At 47.3% G+C, this 17,015-nt stretch overlaps 1 protein-coding gene across 2 annotated transcripts in view; it reads right to left on the reverse strand.

The window, feature by feature from the left end:
- kmt2bb (lysine (K)-specific methyltransferase 2Bb) overlaps nucleotides 1-17,015 on the reverse strand; it is a 44,777-nt gene that overhangs the window by 7,251 nt on the left and 20,511 nt on the right. The window contains exons 16-30 of one of the 2 annotated variants that reach the window (XM_036538025.1): nucleotides 16,112-16,225; nucleotides 14,839-15,023; nucleotides 13,197-13,298; nucleotides 11,606-11,719; nucleotides 11,210-11,286; nucleotides 9,987-10,213; nucleotides 9,643-9,746; nucleotides 7,917-8,054; nucleotides 7,470-7,628; nucleotides 6,600-6,717; nucleotides 6,360-6,438; nucleotides 6,010-6,182; nucleotides 5,448-5,618; nucleotides 1,209-4,635; nucleotides 1,022-1,117 (exon numbers count right to left, since the gene is read on the reverse strand). In XM_036538025.1, the coding sequence (XP_036393918.1) occupies nucleotides 1,022-1,117; nucleotides 1,209-4,635; nucleotides 5,448-5,618; nucleotides 6,010-6,182; nucleotides 6,360-6,438; nucleotides 6,600-6,717; nucleotides 7,470-7,628; nucleotides 7,917-8,054; nucleotides 9,643-9,746; nucleotides 9,987-10,213; nucleotides 11,210-11,286; nucleotides 11,606-11,719; nucleotides 13,197-13,298; nucleotides 14,839-15,023; nucleotides 16,112-16,225 (5,284 nt within the window). Of the gene's footprint in view, nucleotides 1-1,021; nucleotides 1,121-1,208; nucleotides 4,636-5,447; nucleotides 5,619-6,009; nucleotides 6,183-6,359; nucleotides 6,439-6,599; nucleotides 6,718-7,469; nucleotides 7,629-7,916; nucleotides 8,055-9,642; nucleotides 9,747-9,986; nucleotides 10,214-11,209; nucleotides 11,287-11,605; nucleotides 11,720-13,196; nucleotides 13,299-14,838; nucleotides 15,024-16,111; nucleotides 16,226-17,015 lie in introns of both variants that reach the window. The other variant, XM_036538023.1, reaches the window with a different exon arrangement.

The raw sequence follows: 17,015 nt of genomic DNA on the forward strand, positions 1-17,015 counted from the left end.
GCTCTATGATTTTTCATAAGAGGAGATTCAAGATAACTTTTTTGAGGTTACAATTTGTTTAGTTTAGATTCACAATACGAGAGGAAAATCCCTCTGTAATAAAAAACAGGCTGGGAGACAGGGACAAGTAACTGGAAACAGTATATTATGAAGAGCTGAGCAAATAATATTAGACTAGTGGCATAATAAGGAAAAAACAGACTCAAACTCTGGGTCATTTCCAAGAAAGCAGAACTCTCGGTCACTGTAGTAATGAACTCAGAAGGGCGATGTCAAACAGAAAACACCAATGTCTCACTTTGATTCTGGACTAAAGCTTACATTACTGTTAATTAGCAGACACACTTACAGAGAGCAACCCACACAGGTTACAGTTTTGTCCATATAAACAGCTGCAGATTTACCAAGGCAACTGTGGGTTGAGCACTTTGCCCAGGGTACAACTGCAATGCCCCAGTGCGGAATCGAACCAGAAACCTTTTGGCTAGAAGCCGCCTTAAAGTCAGTAACAGCATAACCATTTTGATTTGGGAGTGGAAATCCCTTGTAATTACAGTAGTCTCATTTGTGAATGTGCTGTTTTAATGCTAACCAATGTGTGCAGTTTTGTCAGTTTTGTTTGTTAGTATTCTTTGCCTGCCACCCTTTTTGTCATTTTTGTCCTCCCAGTAATCATCTCCATCTCTCATAGCTGGATCATATTACTGCTTAAAGCTTCACTGTGCAGTGCCCCGTCCAAGTCTTGAAACCTTGAATGGACTATTCAGTTCACATATGAATACATTTCAGCTTGTGTTTCTGCATCTGATTAGTCCTTGCTTTCTATATTAATGCAAGAGGTTGACTAAAAAAATTATGCATATTTGGCTATTTAAGAACATCCTAAGAACTTGCATTTTTATATATATCAAATGCATTACAAATAAAGACAAAACACCAAAGCAAATGACATTGAAGGCTACATGAACACATTTATTCCATTTTTGCCTCTGATTTTAAAGAAGGGGATATAAGCATTCACCTCATGTTTTCAGAGTCGCTGTGGCGCTCCTCCTTTGGTTTGTCGAGGTCCAGGACCCCTTTCACCGTCGGGGTTTTAATACGGACACCCCCAGACCTGCTGAGATAGCATCAACAACAGTCAAAGAACACATCAGAGAAACTTTACCCCTATCTACCCTTCAGACACCATTTTCCTCTTTCCCCACCTGGCGGCTGCACTGGTGGCCTTCCGCGAGTCCTCCTGAACACCAGGGGGCTCCAGCTCGATGAAATCCATCTTGGATTTTTTGGTAGCAATGCGGTCGGACAGCGACGAAACCCTCTTCATGCGAACCTGGGTCCGGGGCCGGGAAACGGCGCTCCCAGGGGTGGCTGTGGGCTCGGATTCGACGAGGAGACCCGGCGGCAGGACCACCGAGCTCTGCGCCCGCACCCTGTTCAAGGCAGGAGGGGCTCGGAAGCGTGAGGGGGCAAGAATATGGGTACCTGCCCGGTTGGGGTTGTAGTTGCTGGCCATGGCTTGATTGATTATGGCTTGGGCACTTTCGCTTTTCGTTGCCGGGTTGGGCAAGGGCCCACCGCGAGCTTTGGGTGGCAGGGTGGTGGGAGCTGGCCACAATGATGAGTCTAAGCCACTGGCTGCTTTGGTTTTCTTGGGAATGGGCGTTACTCTCTTCTTCCTGGGCTTCTTGACGCCGGGCACGGCACCCTTGGCAGATGCTTTTGGTTTCTTCCCCATGAGGACATCACTGGGAGATACCGCCCCGTTGCTGCTGTAGGTGATGAGGCGGGCAGTGGTGGCAGGGTTGTGGACCACCCCTGGGGATGGCATGGGGGTCACCATCCTGGGGACATGCGCCGGGACAGCAGCGCCCGCGGCTGTTGTCATGTTCCCCGCGGCCGCCAGGGTGGTGGAGAGGGCGTTGCTCTGAAGGAGGTTAGCAATCTGGCTAACGCAGCCGTAGGATGGGGAGTTGGGACTGGGCAGGTGGAAGGTGTTGCTGTCGGGGTTCTTGACGAAGATCTGGCCAAGACGGTTCACAAGCAGCACGTGCGGGGTGGAGTCCACGTTGGGGCCACCCACTTCGCGCACCGTGAGGATGGCATGGCCTGGAACGTTTGGCGTCAACACTGGCTGCTGGGGTTCCAACGCTGGCCTGGGAGTGGAGAAGTTTATGGAGATTGTGCGACTCCTCGAGGCATCCTTTTGCACGGCTGCAGTGTTATACCCATTGATCAGGATGGGGGCGGAAGTAGGGGTCTGAAGGGGTGTGGGACAGACAGGCTGGTACTGGCTGGCTTCCCTCACTTGGAAAGAAAGGCCTTCTGAAGAGGTGGTGGCGGAAGCAGAAGAGGACACAAGGTTAACAGTCGTGGAGCCTGTTGGCAGAGAATGAGTCGGGAACACAGGCACAGACACTGTCCCATAGGATCCGAGAGGAAGACCAGAGGCTGGTGTCATTGACACTATGGTTTCTTGCTGAGGTGGATAACTGGAGGAAACATAAGTCATGCCTCCAATGGGTGCAGGAAGCCTTGGCTCTTGGTGCAGCAGGGATGTGCGGAAACTCTCCATGGATGGTAAAACTGTTGCCATCTGGGTTGACTGCAGAGGATCGAGCGTGGCACTAAGGCTGGGTGCAGGTGGGTGCAGGACAGGGGCAGGTTTGAAAGTGGGCACTGGAAGCTGGACCGATGGACTGACCTGCAGAAAGTCAGCCGTAGACTGACTGGGCTTGGGGGCCTCAGTCAAGCTGACACTGTTGAGCGGAAAGGAATCTGCTGTGATGTTCTGGCTCCCATTTACAGAGCCTGATAGTGAAACATCATCCTCCATAGCCTCCGTCAAGTTGTTCAAGTAGACCTCCGTGCCATCCTTAGCAGAAACAAAGTGCCCGCTGCTGGGGTCCAGGAAGATGTCTTTGGGGATTTCTGTGGAGTCGGTGTCAATCTGAGGTTCCTCCTGGACTGTTACCAAGTCAGTCAAAGAAGCATTGGGTGACGGAAGGTCATGACATTCTTGGGCAAGGAGAGTCCCGGTGGCCATGTCCGAATTGGAGCCAGATGTTAATAGCATCGCCTGCTCCATCGATCCCTCTGAAAGACCTACGTGTTGCACAAACGATTCTGCAAACTCTGCTGCAACTGGATGCAGTTCTGCAAGATGCGAGGACCCCTTCTTTAGAGTCTGCCCTTGTGCGGAGGACACTGCATTTTCAAACAGAGACGTTACACCAAGCGACTGATGGGATACAGAGCTCATTTCTAAAGGACTATACATGTGGGATGGATCTACTGTTGCAGACTGTTTGAGAGCTTCCAGGTAAGTTGCTGTCCTGTCAGGTGGCAAACTGGAGGTGACAGAGATGGCACCACCTGGCTGGGGGGAATTGCTTGCATCTGGGGGTCCTGAGGATATGTAGGCAAACGGAGTCCCTAAAGTCTTAGAGGTACTACTCCTGCCTGAATTCTCGGACTGTTTGCTGAGCAGTAGTGCTGATGTGGGGCTTACAGAGATCATGCTCGTGTCTGTTAACCCGTTGCTCCGCTTCTCCTCCTGAGGCACAGCCTCGGCCAGCTGGGTCGGCTTCTGAGCCTGTGCCTGACCCGAGCTCTTAAGGCTCTGTGTGCCGTCATTGGTGGCAATGCTAGCGTCGCTCTCTGTCCCATCATCCACCCCATCCAGCTGGGGGATGGCCGTGGTGGAGGCAGACGGGGAGGTCTGTGGCGGGGCGGTACGGCTGACCACGGTGCGGGAGAAGTCAAAGTAATTCTCCATGTCCTCATCGGAGGAGGTGTTGCCCCACTCTTCCCTCGCAGAAGCGGCGGGGCGCAGTGTCCTGACGCGGACCGTCCTCTTGTCTGCCTCACTGTCCCGGTACTCGTCCGGGTTCTCCTCCCCCTCCCCGTCCACCACAATCTGGGCCCCACAGTGCATTGCCACGCCCTCATTCAGCAGGGTTTCATCAAACTCCAGCTCCGTGTTCAGCACAGAGTCCATGGTCACGTCGGGGTCCACCACAAAGGGCGCGTAGGGGAACTCCTGATCCGGGACCAGATGAGCACCCTTCCCTGTCCCTATGGCGACGCTCAGCGGTGAGGAGGTTCCGTTCGCCGACGCTAACTCCTTCAGCTCCGGCGAGGCCATGAAGTTGAGCGGCACATCCGCGGAGTCCGGCTGGTTCAGGTCAAATGTCAGCCGAGGTGGTCTGGGGGAGTGGTGGATGGTTGGGGATACAGAGAGGCTGTCGGGGATGGATGAGGGAGGACTGCCGAGCCCGTCCTGCCACGGAGGCAGGGGAAAGAGTCCTGAGGTAGAATGGGGCGTCACAGTCCCGGGACCCCGGGCGGAGGAGGAGGCACTCCGTCCTCCACCCAGGCGGGCTGGGGGAGAGGTCAGCAGGTTTTCAGTAGCACCGAGAGGGAAAAGCGGGGAGGTGGCCGGGGAGGTTTTGGGGTGCAGGGACCCCCCGGCGCGGAGGGTGATTGGTCCTGAGGCGGAGCCCAGCGGTGGGGAAGAGATGCGACAGCGGGTGCCCGAGCCATGGGAGTGGGGGCTGTGGCGGCGGGGCCGGCGGGTCTCCTCCAGGTCACTGATGGTGAGGATGTGGTGGGACTTGGACAGGGCGGTACCTATGAGAGAAAGACGTTAAGCAGAATGAGAAAGCTGTGGGGTTCAAGAGCTTGGTTTTTCCCACTAGGAAATTCCCCTACTCAAAGATGACACAAAGTAGGTTCCTGTCACACAGTCTTTATTACTTTGCACACACACGAAATGCGGCTACAAGCAGGTTCAAAAACTTGCAGTCAGCTGCAAGCATATATAAGCTACTTTTCACATTTCTTCACTTTATCTATCAGTATCTATCCTATGCAGCTGTCATGCGGCAACACTATCCATGATACATTTTACATGATATTGCCCTAATGATGGACTTAATAAAGCTATGGCCCTGCATGGACTCATGTCTCACAGAGCGTAGCCCTTTATGGATCATGTCTCACAAAGCGTAACCCTTTATGGATCACACATGGCTCCACCCCAATGGGTACTATCACCTTATAGGTTACATTAGCCCACTCTTAAAGGAAACATTACTATAAGCATACTTCTGTTTTGAAAATCATGCAGGCCTAGCCCTGCGAACTCACTGTTCAACCACGACTGCCCTTTAACAGACCTATGCTTTCCATGTTTCAGCACAATGGGGCAGATCACTGCAACGAGTGTGTGCAGGAAGGCATACGCATGGTTAAATGTATGACAGTCTTGAATGGATTTTCATAAAATTTTTCACTTGGATACAATTATGAAATGGATAAACTTCTGTTATATTGTGTTAGAGGTTGCTCTGGATATGAGCATTTACTAAATACATGTAATGTAATGTAATGTAATGCCATCTATGGCTCTGTTTGATGTCCCAGAAGCCTGTAAAAGTTACCTGGTGAGGGCAAAGGGCGAGACAGTCCCCCCGCAGGTCTCCTGGGCTGTGGGTAACTAGGGACTTTGGGTCGAGCTCCTGGGTCCGGTTTGAAAAGGAGGGGTGGGACACAGAGGAGCGCTTCACCTGGATGTGGAGGAGCCGTTTCAACGGTTTCTCGGTTTTCCGTTTCTAATGAAAATACGAAAACATCACAAAGACATTCACACAAGACTGTGTGGACCTTCTGATTAATTTGTCACAACTAAACACTCCTCTTTTCCCACAGCACTCAGGCATATACATATCAATGTGGAACATTGCCATCTGGAGTTCACAGGTAATGGGAGTTTGCTCATTGCATAATCCTTCCGATATTATTCTTCTGCAATGTCAACAAGGCAATTCACGGGAAACTTACACCAAGGCATTTCCGGAAGGGTGGCGTAATGGGGAAGGTTAGGCTTATTATGCCAACATAACACTTACTCAGCACGAGAGCATGCCAGAGCATTCACAATGGAGTGGAAAAGTATATTTACCTTGTGATAAGAGAGAAGGCAAATGAGTGACGCGATATTACCTGTAGGCTCATCCGTTTGCGGACTAGGGCTGTGGGCTATAGTGCAGTTTTCGCCCTGATCGGGAGTCTCCTCTACAGGCTTCTCCTGGACCGGGGGCCGCACCTCCCTCACCCTGCAAGTGTACTTGCAGCGCCGGCGTGGGTCTCTTGTGCTCCAGTACCAGCGAGAGCATCTATCACAACAACAAAGGCAGGGGAGGGGGTGGAGAAAGACAGGAGATTCAGAGGCGACAAAGGAGAGAAAGGTTCTTCTTGTTAGTACCTAAATACTTCCAGAACGCAATAACCATCAAACAGACCACTATTACTGGGGCTGAACTGCCATAAAGTGAGACTTCTTTGCTACTTACTGGTAGCCCACAGGAAACAGCTTTCCTTGACTTGCTGACAGTTCAGTCAGCACCCCTAGTTTATCGATCTGTAAAGAACCTGAATAAAAAAAGAGATCAAAGCCATGAGGTAGGGGAGAGAGCAGGCTTTCTGGTATAAAACTACTGTATAAATTTACTCAATTTGGGAAAGATGAGGATACACAAAAACTGAGCAGCCCACAGGCCTCTCCAGAAACATTTCAATACAACCACACTAACCTATCATCATATTAATGGACTCCGGTTCCAAACCAGTCAGGAATTTCCTACGTAGGCTGATCCCCTCAAAATCCACATACACCCTCCGCAGGACTTCGAACCCCTGTCCAGTGACCATCTGCAGCAAGGAGTGGGAGAGGGGAGAGAGTGCAGATGAGAAACATCTTCATTAAATGTTCCGTTGAAATTTTCTCTGACATGTTCCATTTGGAACTGTCTGTCATTGACCTGTCTGTGAAAGCAGTTTTGAGGAGTGTCTACATAACTGCTTCTTGTTGTTTGTTCCTCTCAGTTATGTTCCCCTTAGTTATAAATACTGGGCTGCTCTCAGCTTATCAAATAAATGAATAATCAAACACACACACACACACACACACACACACACACAGAAGGTTAGGTACTAATCTGATGTCAAGAGCACATCACAAAGGTTTAATTTGCCCTGGCATCACTGACATCAAAATCGATTCCAGCATTGAAATCAATGCCAGATTACGAACTGCAGAAATGGTGATATATTAATTCAACCAGGTCCCACTGCAGGTGGCACAGCTTGCTGTGGTATGAAATCTCACATAGTGATTCTTTCATTTCCTTGTCTGTTCTTCTGCCCAGGCCACCATCCTGATATCTATTTTTTTTTTTTTTTTGCAATCCACAGCGTCTTAAATCCTCTGAATATCTGCTTATTCCTGTATAAGTGGACACTGTGGCTGCACAATTCTCATCTTATTATTTCCAGCCAGACATTTATTTGCGCTACTAAAAAAAGAGGCCTGTACTTCAGCCGACAGTGAACATGGATTGTCCTATATAAGCTCTGGTCACGTGTGCGCCGCGCACTCTTCCTCGGCCCCACAGATCCTCTACCTTCCCGCTGATGAGGTCCCGGTGCTTGTGGCAGAAGACCTTCTTGTCATCCTGGAACACACAGTTGCGGGTGCGGGCACACATGAAGTGGTAGTTGCTCTGGCAGGACGTGAGGCAGCACCCCACCGTGGCCCCGGTCTGATTGCACCGCTCACACCGCTGCGGGGGAGGAGGACACAGCCACACAGGAAGGTCACACGGGCAAACAGAGAGGATGATGGGGAATGAGAGGGGAGATCCCATGAAAGTTGGGCAAAAACACAAACACTGTAAGGTACCGAAGAAAGCACAAGGATGAGCAAATGAGAGGGATCCTGTTGGCACAGAAACCGCGAACACAAACTCAACCAGAGTCCTGCGCCGAAGCATCATAGACAATGGCTGCAGCTGTTAAAGGCAACTGGGATCGCATCAATACAACTGGGTATAATGAAAAAGGAATCTCACCATGAGGCGCCCCCTGGCGACGGCACTGTGCACGTGCATCAGAGAACCATTCTCCTCCTCGAACACCTCGGCGGACCACATGGAGCAGTTGACGTGAGCCCATTCGTTCTGCCCCAGGTACAGCAGCCTACCCGCATCCTGCAGGGAGGAGTGGACAAGAGCCAATCACAAGTTTCCATCAGGGTTTACATTAGATAGAGGATGATGGAAACTAGATACGGAGTTCTTATCTCGTAAAGCGGGTTTCTACGTCTCTACATTTTCACACGCAAAAGGGACGCCATCAGATATCCCATTTTGCTATGCTATTAAGTCATTTGAAAGCCATTAAAAACCACCACAACAGGGCTGTAAAACTGACTTCCAGCCTAAAAAATGTTTGCGTTCTGTCCAACTTTTAATCTTTCTGAAACATTCCTTTCAAATGATTCAGCCTGCGCCTACGACACAGCTCTAGCGCAGCTTCACTTGATTAAAAACAATGCAGCAAATCAAACTGCTACCTATTTTTTATTTACTATCCAGGCACATTTATAAAAAAGGGTACAAAAGTGCATGTGAAAGTCACAGAAACAAGTAACAGACAGAAAATAACAGACCCCATCTGTAATAACTTAGTGGCCTCAAAAATTCACATTTAGCACAACGAATTTTAACGAGTGAAGTTATGGCTTCAAGTAAAACTAAAGAAAAGGAAAATCTTAAATTACACCCAGGCAGGGAAGCTGAGACACAGGTTTTAGATCATAATCAAAAAAAAAAACTACAGATGGAAATGAATATTCAAAAGATAGTCATATAATATTATGCAGATTTTAGTTCTTCTGATTATGAATGCAACAGCTGTTAGTCAACTTACATTTAGATCAAATTTATTTGCTTGGCAGATACTCATACATATGTAACAATTCTTATATGATAGCCATTTATATCTTAGTATTTACTGAGGCATGTCTGGGACAAGCACCTTGTCCAACGGTACAACAGCAGCCCCCCAGCAAGGAATCAAACTGACAACCTTTAGGTTAAAATCCCTGTTCGTTACCACTACACCACCACACTCAACCAAAGAACAGTTTGCTCATTACATGATTACAACATGTAAACTTATGCATTTAAATGCATATCCTCCAGGCCACATGAGTGGTTCTGAAAATGTGCAGCTTGACTGAGTCCAACAGCACTGGACTTCCCTCTGCTTATGCAATTAGAAAACAACAAATTATGAGTCATGCAGATTTGCACAAAAGGGAAAAGAAAGCCTGAACCTGAATGCTTTGAATAAGGACAGCTTTTGAGGAAGGAGAGGAGTTTCGTCAACTTCCTTTTGACAAAAACATTATTACTTTGAATTCATTTCAGATCCATGGGAAATGAAACCACACCAGAAGAATTCCTCTTCTGGACATCCTGTTACTGCAATGAGCCAATATTATTATTACTCTGAGGTTTGTGAAAGCACAGCAGCACAGTAGCAATATAGCACAGTGGTTAAGGAGCAGGACTCATGACCGAAAGGTTGCCGGTTTGATTCCTGGCTAGGGCACTGCTGCTGTACCCTTGGGCACAACTGCCTCAGTAATGAGTAAATCCAGTTGTATAACACTGTTTAAAAAAAACTTACTGATATAAGTCGCTCTGGATAAGAGCATCTGCTAAATGGCAATAGCGTAATGTAATGTGTACAGAGGGAGTCTCATGTCCAGCATGGAGAGGCAGTACTCACATTGGACTTTGCATCCCCATATTTCTGGCACAGGGAACACTGACGCTCATCCTCCTTCGACCACCCGGTATCCAGGTCAGCTTTGGACGGGCGCCCCTTCTTCCCTTTATTACACAAAAAAACACAACAGCACACAGATAAACCCACTTTGCTGATACTGGAGTGAACCTGACAAATGCTTCTATGCCTGCATCTTGGAACTACAATGCTGAAATTCCTGTATGCAAACTGACACTGTGTGGTGACCATGCGAGTAATCAAAACACCTGACCCACACCAACTGCTTTTAATGCTTGCTGTTCAAAACCAATCATAGTGCTACATCAGATAGCAACTGGCTCTACCTTTGAGCTTTAACCTGAAGCTCTTGTTGCTCCTGGAGTAGCTGATGGCTGGTTTTCTGGAGATGGGGGTGGAGAATCGGGGCCCTTCTTCAGTTTTGAACTTGGGGTTCCCATCCTCCTCCTGATGGGGTCCCACAGGCACTCTGGCCCTCTGCTCCTCCCGCTCACGAAACTGGGCGTACAGGTGCTCGGTGGAGGGGGGCAGCACAGCGTTGGGGAGCGTCCCACTGAGAGAGGGGTATGAGATGGAGGGATGAAGGGAAGTTGGGAACTGAGAAAATTACCCAGCTGTCAGTCCATAATTGCCCAAAACCCCCCATCAACACTACTGACACACTTGCTCACATTGTTGAGTAAATGAAGTCTTAAATCAAAAACCCTTTTCCACCAATTAGTGAGTTCGCACACCATAATCTCTTCTAAAAAAGACAAAAGTGTGCTGGCCTAACTCATGCGTGGATATGAGGCTCAAAGACTGAACACCAGCATGCTACATCCAGATACTGACAATCTCAAAAGTTAGTGACTTATTATATACACACTTTATGAGATAAGCCACTGTTGATCACATGCAGAACACATTCTGTATATTCACACAATAGGATTCTCAAATTAGCAAATAATTATTAATTGATGCCTTATTAGTTTTGCATCACGTAATGGTAGTGGTGACCTGGGCCTTGCTATCATGGCTAAACCTCAAAACAAAGAAAAAAAACATGCAATCAAAGCAAAGAGCTCTGCTGGTATTTTCACTAATTTCAGATCAGAAGCAAAACATGAGCAAGTCACAGCTGTGCCAAGATATGCTGACAGTGACTTGCCATGTATGAATCTTTCCTAACATACTGACAGTTTCTACCGTACAGACAAAATAGATGATCATTGGCTTTCCATCTGAAAAACACATTTGAGAGCCTTGATCTCAAATGGCAAACCGCCAGCATGTTATAACAGTGTGGCCAATGTGAGAGGAGCAGACAACATTGTAGTAATTTCTACTGAGAAAGAGAATTTGCTTTTGTTTGTAAAATTTCATTTTTTGTTTCTATGTTTCTATGATGAATATGAATATTAAGTAACTGCTGTTAAGGACCTGGTATCTGCCACAACTGAAAATGTTCCTGCCATGGACCAGATGACTACATTTCACAGTTGGGGAAATCACAGAGTTGTGGAAACTTGTCTGTGCATATTTAAAATAAAAAACCAGCGTTACTTACGCTGGTAATTCTTTGGAGCGTGGATCCCACACTTTGGGGTCCTGGCTATTAAACCAACAGAAAACCTCCTCCAGCAACTGAAAGGAGAGAAGAAGGTAAAGGTGTTGAGTCTCTTCAGGAAGACTAGTTTTAGGCCAAAAAGCAACTTTGTTGGTCACAGAACATAATAAAGTACATACACTACATAGGCAGACAAAATTACAAAAATGAATCCCCTTTTAGACATTAAACAAAAGCAAAAGAGAAAACCATTACTGAACACCAGAAATCAAAGGTGAAGGAACCAATGTGTGTGTGTGTGTGTGTGTGTGTGTTTTATAAAAGCATGATAAATATGAAAATAAAACTGTACAAACGTGGGAAGATATCTGGTAGCTCGGTGTACATAGAGACTACCTTTAAGTAGTAGGATCGAGCCAGCGCCGTGGGTCTCTGGTCTTCCTGAAGAGTCTTCTCTTCTTCCTCCAGTTGTTTCCGAATCACCTGGACCACATCCTCATGGAATGATTTCTAATAAGTAGGAAAGATAACAAATAAGCCTCAAATGAGTCAGTGCGGTTCAGTACTGAAGGGGCTCTTTCACAGCAACAGAGCCAAATCTAACCCAGAAGTTATGGTCTGGTTCACAGCGCCAGTCTAACAGACATGTCAAGAGGCATGAGGAACACGTTTAATCTGTCAGAGCCAGCTCCACAGTCTCAGGGCCGATCGGGGCTAAGGGGGACTTTATCAAGAGACGCATGAGAGCAGTGCATGAGATATGGCCAGAGAAAAGAGATCTATTCCAAGTGTTTAGTCTTTCGGCTAGCACTGTAACCAGGAGAGTTGAGTGATGATCTGCTATCAGTTACAGAGCAAAGGCTCAACAGCATGTGTACTCCATTCCACTGGGTGAGAGTAATGCCAATCGCCGATACATTGCAGTTTCCCAAGTTCACTCAAGGGACTACTTTGTTCAGCGTTGCAGAGGAGCTAGCGGACACACAAAGACTTAAATTTACAAACCATTGCAAAATGTTAGCAAAACCCTCAACAATTTGGGTTTGTAACTGGAATAAACTTCAGGGTGTAATCGCTGACTAGGCAAGGAAAACATGCAGGGGTGATGGGCTGAATTAATAAGCACTGACCACTGGACCCACTGACATACCACACAGCATTATTCCATCAACAGTCTGTGTGTGTGGGTGCGCTGGATTTCGATGAGTTAACAACTGACGTGGTTGAAACAGCATACTTCATCACAGCCTGAAGCTTATCTGGACAAAGTAAATGTTTGGTACATTGAAGTGCTATATCCCATTGATATCAGATGGCCGAACCAGAGATTTACGGCACTGGGCACTCAAACTGACACATTCGTGGCTGAAAAGGACGGACCTGTCTAAGATCTGACAGACAGTAAGTGGCTATGCACTTTGCTAACTGATCTCACTAAACATATAAATGACCTCAACACCACACCTCAGGCTAAAGGGAAGCTAATCTGCCATCTATGCAGTTGCATAAAAGGGCTGAAGATGAGGGTTTGACTTTTCCGCAGAAAGCTAACCTCAAACTAAAGCTACACCTTTTCCCTGCAGGTGTAGGGCTTAAGTCAAATGGAACCACAGAAATTAAATTCCCCCGAAGATCTGCTGGCTGACTCAACATTTACCACATCAAACCTTTAACAACTGTGAAAACATTAATGTTTTCCTTCCTGCAGTATGTGGTTATGTCAGCAGGAGTTTTTCTGCTCAAACTGCTATGGTTTGCTATGATAAGCACTGCAGTGGTTCACGAAGGAGGCCCTGTCAGTAAGGGCCCAGAGGGCATGCTTTTGCACGCTACCACCAGACCAGATTCAGCCCCTTCAACTCCCTCACTCTGCAGTCGGTAAGAAAGTGCTTTTCTCCACCACAGAAATGGCGGAAAGATGCGGAAAGTATCCACAGACTTCAGTGGCAGAGGGTGGAGAGGACGAGGTGGGGGGGTTGAGGCTCACCAGCGTAGTGTAGAGGCCTTTGTCAAACTTCTTCCCCACAGCGCGGAGGTCACAGGCTGGCTGCCCCTCTGATCCGTTGTCGGGGCCCATCACAGAGGCACACTGCAGGACATGTGAGGCCAAGAGAGAGAAGCACACAAGACCCGGAATTTACATCACACAGGAGAGGACACGCTACACAGGACACCTCTAAGCTATGACACACACACACGTAACACAGGAGAACACTATAATGGATATTTAACAGAATGTGTTAAATAAGGACATGCAAATATTATGACTGCGTGTGCGTGTGTGTGTGTGTGTTTACGCATAAGTGGCTTTTTCCAGGTGCCCAGACAATGATTCAGTGTCTAGCTTGGTTTTGCAAGCCCAGAGAATGCTAATGTGCACATCCATCTATACACAACTCACATGTGCTTGTGTCTGAGTCACAGACAGCACGGAAATGGTGCTGTGCGTTACTGGCCTTATTTTTCCCCACTCAGCACACTGCAGCGATGGGCATTTCCACTCTTTCTACTCAACCTCTACGTGCAGTTCAGCATGAAGATCAAAATGAATGCATCTTGTAGAGCGGTAAAACAAGTACATATAACAGGGGAACAGAACACCACCAGCACACTGACGAGGGACCTGACCTGCCTCCATCAGGTCAGAGGGGTAGAGAGTGTACATTTCATCCGTTGTGTTTGTGTGCCAGCACGCCAGTCTGTGAGCGAACGCGGCCATGTGGCTGTTTGTGTGGCACAGCAGCGAACGCGTTGGTTTGTGGCTGCATGAGAGTACACTTAACACAGTGGGGACCCGCGCTGACCGCATCAGTGAGACAGCGAGCTGTTGAACAGGTTCACTGTGGAAGCGTGCAGCAGCAGCATCAGTGTGCCCGTACATAGCTGTGTCAGTGTGATGGCGTGGAACTGTATGAGGGGTTCACGGTGGCAGTGTGCAGAAGCATGTGGTATACAGCTGTGTGAGTGTGAAAGCACACCACTGCATCAGTGTACCATTTCAGGCCTACATGGATTTGCCAGCATTCCACTGCACCGGTGTCCCAGTAGCTGTAAGAGTGTACTATCATACAGATGTATGGGTGTCTCAGCATATAACCACATCAGTGAAAAAGCATGAAGATGCATGAATATAGACTCCAGTGTGACAGCGCGACCTAAGACGCTGCTTTAAGGCCACAGCCTTTTTAAGCAATTTCCTGTTAGGATTAATAAAGTACCAACTTATTTTACTACATACCATTATACAGATGTATAAGTCTCCCAGCATACAACTGCAACAGTGTCCCAGTATATAGCTGTATGTGTGTTCCAGCATATAGCCTCATCAGTGTACTAGCATACAGTGGTATGAATATACCAACATAAAGCTGCATCAGTGTCCTAGTATTTAGCTATAGGAGTGTCCCAACATACAACTGCATTACAGCGTGCCATTATATAGCTGTATGTGTATTTCAATCTACAGCTAAATCAGTGTACCAGTACACTGCGGTGCGAGTGTCCCAGCATAAGGCTGCACCACTGAAATAGCAAACTACTGTCCGAGCGTACCAGGACGTAGCTGTGCAAGCGCACAAGTGCAAAAACGTGAGCACAGCTTGCACGGGGGCCGGAGCTTGGGGCCTCACCTCCTTGCAGGTGACCAGGTGCTGGGTGAGGGTAGAGGTCAGCAGGCAGGCCAGCACCTTCTCCACCCCTGCCCGCAGCTCCACGTGGAGCAGCTCCCTCCAGTTGCTGGGCTGGGTCAGGCTGCAGGGCCCACAGGAGTACACCACGCTCTCCGGCAGGCTGGACAGGATCTCGTACAGGTCGTCTGCAGATGGGGAGGGGGAGCAGAACGGAGGCCATGTGTCAGTTACGACTGTCGAGTTCAGCAGAAAATTACACCCTACGTTTACATGTGAAGTCACACAATGTAAAGGTACATGAGTGCATATATTAAGCCCACACGACCGACAGTATATACAGAATATGGAGGATCACACAAATATGTCTCAGGTGCCACACTGAACGCACAGCACTATCATGAAAGAAATCATGAAAAATTCAACAATGCGGTGAAAGTGCAATAATACCCTGGAGTAATATGTGAGAAAGAGTGAGAGAGTCAGAGGGCAATGCTGATGACACAGGAACACAACGCTCTGAGTGTATGTAGGACAAAGGAAAAGAGGGGACAGGGTGTAAGGATGGTAATCTTTCAATCTGGAGAACCAGAAATCTGAGGGATAACGCAAAACTCCATCAACACCTTTGGTCTTTTCAGAGTGAAGCAGAATCTTTAACAGCTGCTGATGGCAGGGAAGGGAAAGGTAGCTTGTCAAATTTTAAGAAGATGTAAATCATATTTTTTTCATCACAATCAAGATTTTTGATAAAGACTGATACCAAATCTATGCTATCTATGCTTGCACACTAAGCACAAGTTTTCCAGTGGAAAAAATACCATCAGATTGGTAAGCTTAAAGTGAGACTGTGGGAGGACAGTGGCCACAGGACGTGGTTTTCAAAATACCAGTAGTCAAACGCATGCATTTTTTTTAATCTGAGGGGTTTGCCATTTCCATAGAGGACGAGTTTGTTTAGATGTCAAACATCAAATTGTTGAAGTTCAAAATACAAAACAAGGAAGCATAACCATTTTCAGTACTGCTTTTTAAATCCTTTAAGTCATCACAACAGTGAGCTTGCTGGCTTGAGATAGTAAGCTGTTGTGCAGTAAGGGGCCAAAATACAACAGAGAACACAGAACTGAGGCACACAACACATACGGTATGGCTGTAAAGACAGTCAACTTTACTATGACAACAGCTTTTAATAACCTGCTTCGCATACTTCTAAATAAGAGTAAGTGGTTCCTTTAAGAATAACAAGAACAAGAACAGAGGAGATGTCACCCACCTGACAAGCCCTCGCATTTCGCATGGACCCAGTGGTTACATGTGGCACACTGCATCATCTGGCTGTCATAGTCGTTGTCCTCGTAACACTTGTAGCAGATGGGACAGTAGTTGCCTTGAAATGAAACCCATGAGTTAAACCATGTTTAGACAATCTTCAGTGATAATACACCTTTGGCCGTGAGGTCACTTTCCAAAGAGTCACGTCAGCACATCGGTTTAAGCCCAGGGTGTATTCTAGAAAAATCCCACACCAGTGAACTGTGAGTGAAACGCACATAATTAGACGGGGAATTTTGGGCCAACATGCCATGCCGAGTTTTAAACTGGGGAATCGTGTAATGCATAACAACATCCAGGACTTTGCGTGCTGCTTCGTGGGGTTATAAAGCACAAACTAGTCCTGTCATTATTGTGGACTCATCAAATAAAACTCCTCATCATCTGGTTATGCGTTCCGAAGCAGGGCGCTGTTGGGTCTTCCCCGTTACCTTTGCGTCATTCCAATGCACTCCTGCAGTGAATTTACAGGAAAGCACAGCAGCAGACCAAAGCAGGTATGACAGGTGCTCCTTGTTAGCCAATTATGCTGATGAAGGGTTCTTTTTTCCTGAGCTCATGGCAACCTCACACTGCCCTGCACTAAGCAGAAACTGTCACAAATTGATATCCACAGACACAGGCACCAAAAGGTTGCTGGTTCAATTCACCAATAGGACAGCATAATAACAATATACCCTTCAGCCTTGGGACCCTTAAGTCAACATTGCCTCAGTAAATATCCAGCTGTGTAAATGGATAACACGTTAAGCTGTGAGGCACTCTGCATAAGATAATCTGCTAAATGACAATAACGTAATAGAATGTAAAGCTCAGTCAAGTGAGCATTTACTGGCATTCAGAGG

This window comes from Megalops cyprinoides, chromosome 10 (assembly GCF_013368585.1).
Source record: "Megalops cyprinoides isolate fMegCyp1 chromosome 10, fMegCyp1.pri, whole genome shotgun sequence".
NCBI classification, from domain to species: Eukaryota; Metazoa; Chordata; class Actinopteri; order Elopiformes; family Megalopidae; genus Megalops; species Megalops cyprinoides.